General features: G+C 36.4%; 1 protein-coding gene across 1 annotated transcript; it reads left to right on the top strand.

The window, feature by feature from the left end:
* Window positions 1-509: 509 nt before the first annotated feature.
* PRRG4 (proline rich and Gla domain 4) lies at window positions 510-4558 on the top strand. The gene is made up of 5 exons (XM_010221467.2): window positions 510-612; window positions 2445-2608; window positions 3327-3375; window positions 3702-3837; window positions 4235-4558. Exons 1-5 carry the CDS (start codon window positions 510-512, stop codon window positions 4458-4460), a joined length of 678 nt encoding a protein of 225 aa, XP_010219769.1. The 3' UTR covers window positions 4461-4558.
* The last annotated feature ends 3907 nt before the right edge of the window (window positions 4559-8465 follow it).

The following is an 8465-nucleotide window of genomic DNA, read 5'->3' on the forward strand; positions in this document are numbered from 1 at the left end:
GTGACCGTTGGGCTGGCTCGGCCACCGCGTTGGGAGAGGGCAGCCCCCAGTCCGCTGCCTCGCCCGGGGCTGGGCAAGGGGCTTTGTGCGGCGCCGCTTTTACAAACCGCCGCGGTTGGGGCAGCAGAAAAACAGCGTCTGGCTAAAGTTTGGGGGTGTAGCCGAGGTGATCCTTGCCCTTGGCGTGAGCCGGCAGCTAACCTGGTTTAAATGGCTGGACGCCACTGCTAGAGCCATTTCCATGAGAGGCTATTGCCCGTCCCAGAAAGGCCCCGATGACTTCGCGTGCGGATGTTGTGCAATGAAGACTTAAAAGACGTGCTGGACCAGTTTGGATGGGGTTTTTCTCTTCCTGGGAACTATTAAGCTAACTTGCATGTAGGCACCTGTGTTAGATGACCTCACGTGTAAGATTCATTCAGGGTTCATCACTGGCACGTTAGAGGCTTGTTTTGCTTTTGCTTCTTTCTGTAACTCAACCCTAGTTTCTGTCTGACAGATACCGCACCATGCTTGTGGGTTGGGTGCTGCTGTGTCAGCTACATGCGATGGTGTTTGCATTTCCTCATTGCACAGAGAGATTAAATAACCTGAAGCACGACTTGGAAGAAGGTAACTTACTTTTAACATTAACTTACTTTCTAAAAGAGAACTGTAGCTCATTTGCTTTTACTGAGAAATCTTATAGGTGTGTAAATACTGGGGATTTTTTAACCTCATAAAAGGTTACTTTAAATTGTTTTACTCTTAGCTTAGATACCTTTCACTGAAATAACTGACAAATTATGTGACTGTCAATTTTAAATATTTACCAGATGAAGAAGTAACTGGAGACTGGCAAGACTGACCTTTCTCTGTGTCCCTGGATGCTTGTTATTGATAAAAGCAGAATCCTCTAAGCACACTCTGTCTAAAATAAAAGTTTGAAATTTGTATTAAGACAGTGCTACTTTGGTAATACCTGAGCACATCACAACTGCATTTGTATATCTAAATTTGATTTGCATTTGAAAGGATTTATTTGCTTGTTTTCTGGTATTCAGAAAATATATAAATCCGAAATGTCCTTACAGCACTTTGAAAGGTAAGCAATTACTGCAATTCTCCACTTTGGAGGGAGTTGAAGAGGAATGCAGATAAAACCACATAAAATCCCCAAGAAGGAATGGAGCCCAATGACACAGTGTGCTACTTTCAAGCATCATTCATGACTGATTTGCCAGTTAGTGTATGTAATAATAATAATATATAACAGCTGTATGCTGTTAACCATACATATTCAAGTTATATTGCAGTTTTCAAAAAAAAGTTTTGGACAGCAAAATATTTTGAGATACTATTGAAAAGAGTAACTACTAGAGTAAAAATTCCTGAATTATGTGATAATCTAAGTTTATAAGCTAATGAGAGGACAGAACTAATTTGAAGTTGGATAACTTCATTCTGCATCTCATCTCTTTATTTAGCTGTCTGGCTTGGTATGTAACTACACTGTTTCTGTATTACACTTGCAGAAATTATCCTCCAGTCATCTTGCTTAACCAAATTTCTTGGGAGTACAGATTAGGCCTTCACAGAAAGCCAAGCCAGAAAACTAGTTCTGTCATATAAAGATGATTTTGTTACAAAAAGCTATATCACGAACAGGCTAAAACTTGACTATAGGAAGTGCCTGGCTAGAAGCTGCATTCCTGTATTCTAAAATCTTCTATAATTTCACTAACCTTCTGAAATCTTGCCTCACAATTTACTTCGTCCTCTTTATGGACCTTGTAATAAGCAAAAAAGAAGAAAAGAATAAATGTCTTCAGAAGTGCCTACCCACAGGAATATTCCTATCATGCATGGGCTAACTTAAATAAATATGGCAATAGGCCAGCCTTTACATAAAACTTCCTTCAGTCATTAAGCAGCGTCACAACTGTGAGGGAAAGAGAACAAATACAAAATGAACAAGACTTCACTGTCATCATTTTAAACTCAAATTCTGTTGAATTCTGTTGAACAAAATTTGGAACTCACAGATACCAGATTATGTGAAAGGAATGTATATTGAAGACTCTTTACAAAGAACAGATTTTGCAAACAAGAGGTCAATGTTTTGCTTTGTCTGGATTTAAATGGATTTGTGTTTTGATACCCAAATCCCAGAAAGCCAAAACCAAAACCTGAACTCCCAACAGCTGTCACAAGAACCAAATTCTCCTGCCAGTATAAGGAATAGCTGGAATGCTTTACAAGAAAGGAAAGTATGTCTATTTTGTATTGCCCAGTCATAACAGTTAGCAGCAAAGATGACATTCTGTTGACAACTCTTTATACTATATATGGTTGAGAGATGCTAGGAGAATAAATGAACTTCATACACTCCTTTGGGATACACCATTTAAAAAAATAACAGATTTAGCTTTCCTAACTAGCTTTAAAACATTTTTTTTTCTTAGTGTTCATATCAGAAAAGGATGCCAAGTTATTCATTGGAAGACATCTTCTGAATAACAGATTTGATTTTGAAGCATTCACACCAGATAACTTGGAAAGGGAATGCTTTGAAGAGCTGTGCAATTATGAAGAAGCAAGAGAAGTTTTTGAAGACTCTGCTAAAACGGTAATTGTTCAAACTGAGTTTAGTATCCTGAAGGTTACTTAATAAACAATTACTGCATTTTAATACTGCACCCCTTCAGAAAACAGCTCTTAAAACAGGATGCTTATTTTACATTAAAAGTATAGAGGCCCCAAGTAGCTGGTGTTACTGTGCTAGATACAGAACTCAAACACTTTAGATAAGGACTGCAATTTGGCAATCGTACACATAAAACAAACTCCAAAAACACCACTTACGGATACACATATATGCATTTTCAGAATCTCATTTTTTTGGGTTTTTTTTTTTTTGGTAGGTCCTTAGAAACTTCTCACCATGCAATTTCAACGTATTGCCTGTGTTGTGCTTATTAATTGGCTGATCCTGTGTCTGGGTTGTGCCAAAGCAGACAGCAGTAGGTAGTAGCAGGTGGTAGTAAATCTACAGTTCAGCTGTTGCTAAGCGTTTCTGTAGTATCATCTTCTAAAATGCAGTCTTTGTGTGGCTGGAAAAAACCTGGTATGAGAGAGAGAAAAACACACAGGAAATCTCTGAAATTACAATTTTATGCAAACTTGAATGCATGAATGAACACCTGATGAAAAACACCAATACAAATCCATCAGTGAGAGTTGCCTCTCTCTGTGCCGTGGTTAATTTTTGCCTTTACTAGTATATTAAAAGTATATATATTAATAGGCATGACAGCTGTGTAAATGCGATCTTTTTATTTCTATAGATGGAGTTTTGGAAAGATTATTCAACTAAAGGCCCTAAAATAAAAACAGGTTAGTGGTTTTTTTTATTCTCGTTCTTTGCTTGCATTGCAGTATCTTGTGTTTGTTATCATAGTTCATTCTTAAAAATAACACCATATATTCATTCTGCAAAACCAATGTTCATCTTTTTACAGAATTTCATAGTGAACTGCACTGAATGTGAATGGTACAGTTTGATTGTATTGCACACGTACAACAACTCCTCACTGCAGACTTAGACATCACTACCTTATTGCACAGCACAATTAGTATTTTACAATCTACATACCAAGGAGTACAAAAATGGAGAGAACACCATGTTATTCACCTGAAAATAACTAATGTTTTATTTTTAGATGATGATACGCTACAAAGGATTAATGTTACAGGACTTCTCATTGGTCTAGTTACTGCTGGAGTAATGCTGGTCATTATTGGATTGCTTATTTTCTACTGCTGCAAAAGTAGATGCAAATCAAGGCAACCACCAGGGTAAGGAATTTCACTGTTAAAACAAACTTTGACTGCTTAAGAATCAAATTTAAAAATTACTATGGATTGATCTAATTGTTCTTGGAGGAGCCAACAGGAGTTTCTAGTTCTAGTTCTGCCTTTTCTGGTGCAAAGTTAGGTCAGCACTAGCAGTAGTTGTGCTGCTAAGAAAATTAATCCCACATAAACATAAAACAGCACTTGTGTGGCTGTCAGAACCTTCTCTTTTAAATTCTCCATTACTAAACTGTGCTCTGCAGAGAATATTTGACTCATGGTTTTTAAGATCACCTAAAATGTTTCATTTGTTTTTTTATTTTGCAACTAAGATTGTATATGCTTTCTTTCCTTTACCAAAATGGAAGTTGTCACCTGAAATGCTGTTAACTTTGTTTAGGTACTTGGAGCATGTCAGGAACAGAAGACATTCATCTAGCATCTTCAGAAGACATGAAGAGTTTTCTTTAAATCCACTTCCTCACAGAACTGATGATTCAGGGCTACCAACTTATGAGCAAGCCATTTCTGCAGGTGGACAACCAGATGTGCCACCACCCCCTTACCCAGGGCGCATGAGAGGGGCAAAAGTGTTTAGAAAGTCTATGTCACTTCCAACCCCATAGTCACAAACCTCCTTCTGGAGTACTGCAGAATTACTGAAGTACTGAACACTTTTTTAAAGTGCGCTACCTTGCATATTGCAAGACAGGTTACAAAAATGTGAAAGTTATACAGACTTCAGCACAGCTAGGAGCAAGTGAAAAATCCCATTTGGGAAAAGAAACAGTCTGTTGCAAAGATTGTTGTGTTAAGAAGAAAAGGTGCAAAAATCAGGTCATGTACTGCCACCTTCTTCCACGTGCACTTTGAGATATCCCATCGTATTGATGCTTTATTAATAGTTTCATTTTTGTTTCTTTAGAAGGAACACTATTTTACTTTTTGTTGTTGGGTTGTTTTTTTTTTTTTTTGACACTAACCATTTCTTTCCCGGTGTTAACACTAAACCACCAGGAGAAAACTACTTGGTTGTTTGATATATTCCCTTCACTAATATGTGGATTTTGTTTGCATTCTAGGAATATATTTGAATATGAAAATGTTTTCTTGGGTTGATCTTTGAACAGTATATGTATTATTGCTTCTGGATTATATTGATGTTTCAGCTATTGCTGGATAACAAATTACCCAATTTATTTATTTTTGTCATTATTATTTTGGATGGAAAGACACTGTATCACCCTTTACCCAAACCTATTTGCCCATTTAATATTTACCCTTTTCAACAATTTGTTTCATACACTATAATAGTATTTAGTGCTGGACAAATCCAGTATGGCAGGCAATGGACAGGGAAGAGGGAGATTTCTTTTCCTTATCAATACTACACTTGTTATACTTTAACTGGAGATCACCCAGATTCCACAGATACCTTCCTCTTGCTAATTAAAAAAAAAAAAAAAAAAAAGCAAATATGTGGTTAGTGGACTGAAAAGCCAAACCTGGCTACAGCCACACTCTACATAAGCCTGGGTTGCCCTGCTAGGATAACTGTAGCTTAAAACTATCACTTAGTTAAGAACTTCAACCTGTTCCTGGTTAATTTTCATAAACAGTTTCTAGACCATCAATTGTAGTTATCCTTTTAAGTCAAATTACAGTAAGAGTTTCCAGTGTTATTTGGCTTACAAAAACATCACTGTCCCTTGAACACCTGGTCCAAAAAAAAAAAAAAAAAAAAAGCCTCCCTTGGCCATAGTGGCAGGTCTCCCAGGCACCATGCTGGGCTCAGTGGTTTCTGCAGTAAGGTAGCTACATTCATATACCTTTAAGACAGGTGTAGCTAAAGGCAGTTTTACATGTAATGTCTTACATTAAGTATTGAGTTGATTTTAACATGCTATAACTTATGGTGCTATTGAAGTACATGATGATTGATATGAGGCTTTTAAACTTTTAATGCTTTTGTAGAGATGAAAATTCTCTAGTCTTGGAGTACAGAAGGATATATTACAAATGCTACATTGTACAGGTTCTGTCCTTTGAAAGATACATATAGCTCAGCTGCTATTAGAGGACACAGCACTGATTTCTTATTCCTACATCTGCATCATCAGATTTGGCTTTGACAGGTTCTTTAACCTACTTTGCAGTTTCTTTCCTGTTGGCAGATGGGGGAGTCCCCTCCTGGGGACATTGGGAGCTTAGTCCATTTTTGCACTGCTTCTAAAAGTGTTCTGAAGTTCTTCAAGGCTGCTACAGTGCAAGATTGAATCGAGTTAAATGCATTTGTGTGAAACCACATTGTTGATAACAGAAATGCAGTTATAAGGTTGCCTTGGCTATAGAACGCTTCTCTGTTTTCGTTTGGGTAACTGAAGTTTTAATGAGCAGATATGTGCTCACTTTTTCTTAATTTTTCTTGGGACTGAAAAAATGACTAATTTAATGAGAATGATAGGAAAGCTCTCACAGGAAGAAATAGTGTTTGGGAGAGTTCAGGATTATTACAATGATGTACACATCTTAAAAAAGACAGCTTAAAGTGTATAAATCACTTCAAGTATGATTCTTCCTACTTTGACCCTTCTAGAAATCATCTGCAATGATTTGATGCAATGCTGATATTAACAAAAAAAAAATCCTGTAGGTCTTTAGCACAAAGATTGTAGCTCTATGGGAAGGAAACTGCTCCTGCTGTGAGGTATATCCAAACCACTTCAAGTGTGGTCAAAGAATCTGCACTTTGGACCCTGAAGATATTCAAATCATCTACTGACTGAAACTCAAACACTGATGACAAGTAACACTCCAATCTGCAGGACATTCTCATCGTTATACACAACTATGGAACAAGATCCAGTTAGCAATCATAACTTATTCTTTATTGTTAAAAAAATAAATTCCTTTGAGCCGCAGTTGTTCTGGTGGGGTTTGTTTAGTTTTATAGAAATGACTCCAGGCTCAAAAAACACTCTTGCTCTGCATCTCGTCTTTTCTGATTTATCAGAGATAACAGGAAGGGAAGCAAAAGGTAAACTCTGGTGTTCTGCGAGTTTTACATGCTCTTTTGTTTCAAAATGTAGTCGCTACTGTAATATAACTGGCAACAATTTTAAGTCTCCTCCAATGTGGGGAAAAGGCAGTTTTTGCAGAAAAAAGCACTAGCGTTTAATATAAATTTTATGCAGACTTAAAAACACTAGTATTTTGACTTTCAGGACTCTTTTCAAGGGCTAGTAGGAAAGGCAATTGAGTGTAAGTTAAACTGCTATGACAGTTTAAAACAAATGCCTAAAACAATGGGGTAAAAATTCTCTTCACTTAGAACTGGTTTAAACATGATTTAATGCAATTATCCATTATCTTGAACATTTTCCTCAGACTTACCTTCCACATTGACCTTTCGTCATCATAAATGTTGGGAGCATACTGATGGTCAGAAAAGCCATCTCAGTTCTGTCAACTGAAAAATAAATCACTGAGCTTTTGTTTCAATGAAAAAAGAACACTTACTATTTATGTAAAATTTCCTCAAATCATCTGATGAATAGTATTACAAGCATTAAATATTTTCAGTATTTTTTTTTAAATGAACTCATGGGAAGATCAAAACAATTAAGTGCCATATCGAAATGCAGTTCCTCACTCCAGTTCAAGGAAGCACAAGTCAAACACACTGTGAGTTTGAACCTTGTCCTGTTAAGATCTCTGGCAAAGTTCTTATTGTTTTTAATTGAATTGGTATTAAAGCCAAAATAAAACAACTAATCACTTTAGGTATTAAATACTACAGTACTCTTTCATTTAAAGTATATGTATACTGCAGTACTGTTGCTAAACTTGATTTATACAATATTCTACTCTCAATGACACTTATTCATATAAAATAGAATTTGAGACACCACTCTTCACACTTTTAATCTGGACAGGAAGATTGCTTGTCTTTCTCTAGATTACAACCTTGAAGCTGAATTAGTAACCTGTTTTTAGTTTATTAGTGACACTGCTTAATTAGTATTCTTGTGACTTGATTACATGCTCATTTGTAGCTTGCCTTTTATATATTTAAGCTTTTCTATCTACAGTCTTGTCTGCCAAAAGAAGTTTTATCACAGGAACACCTCATTCCATGGGGTATAGAGAACAGGAAAGAATCCTTGGGTTTGCAAAAGTTTGAAACAAATGGCTTGTTCCAGCTGTACCTTAAACACCTCTTAATGCGTTCCTATCATTTAGGATTTTATCACTGTAATTTTGAAAGTTGAGAACTTGCTCTTCAAAAAATCTTAAGCGTATCTTCCCAAATAATATTTGAATAAAAAGCATGGTATCTTCTGACTACATTCAGCCATTCCCAAATTGCACAAACAGCTAATAAGATTAAGTACCAAGAACTAACATACTACATTTGTCCTACCTATCTGACCACCTTTTGAATGCACTTGTCACTGGATGTATTCTAAACCTGTCTTTTAAGGCAATACTTAAAGCCCTGTCAGCCTCTATATTACCTTGCAAAACAATTTCCAATAAATATTTGTGGAAGCTAAAGTGCTAATTCAGCCTATAGTAGAAACTTAAAAGCAATCTGATAACCCTTTTTAAAGTGTTTTTATAAAGGTGGA

Source organism: Tinamus guttatus, unplaced genomic scaffold (genome assembly GCF_059628265.1).
Source record: "Tinamus guttatus ecotype Peru unplaced genomic scaffold, ASM5962826v1 Tinamus_guttatus_pri_ptg000240l, whole genome shotgun sequence".
Taxonomy (NCBI): domain Eukaryota; kingdom Metazoa; phylum Chordata; class Aves; order Tinamiformes; family Tinamidae; genus Tinamus; species Tinamus guttatus.

Excerpts from the sequence above, each read along its gene's own strand:
- PRRG4 (XM_010221467.2), top strand. The coding sequence starts at position 510 with ATGCTTGTGGGTTGGGTGCTGCTGTGTCAGCTACATGCGATGGTGTTT. Across the intron at positions 613-2,444 it reads GAAGCACGACTTGGAAGAAG|TGTTCATATCAGAAAAGGAT; the intron begins GTAACTTACTTT and ends TTTTTTTCTTAG. Across the intron at positions 3,376-3,701 it reads AGGCCCTAAAATAAAAACAG|ATGATGATACGCTACAAAGG; the intron begins GTTAGTGGTTTT and ends TTTTATTTTTAG.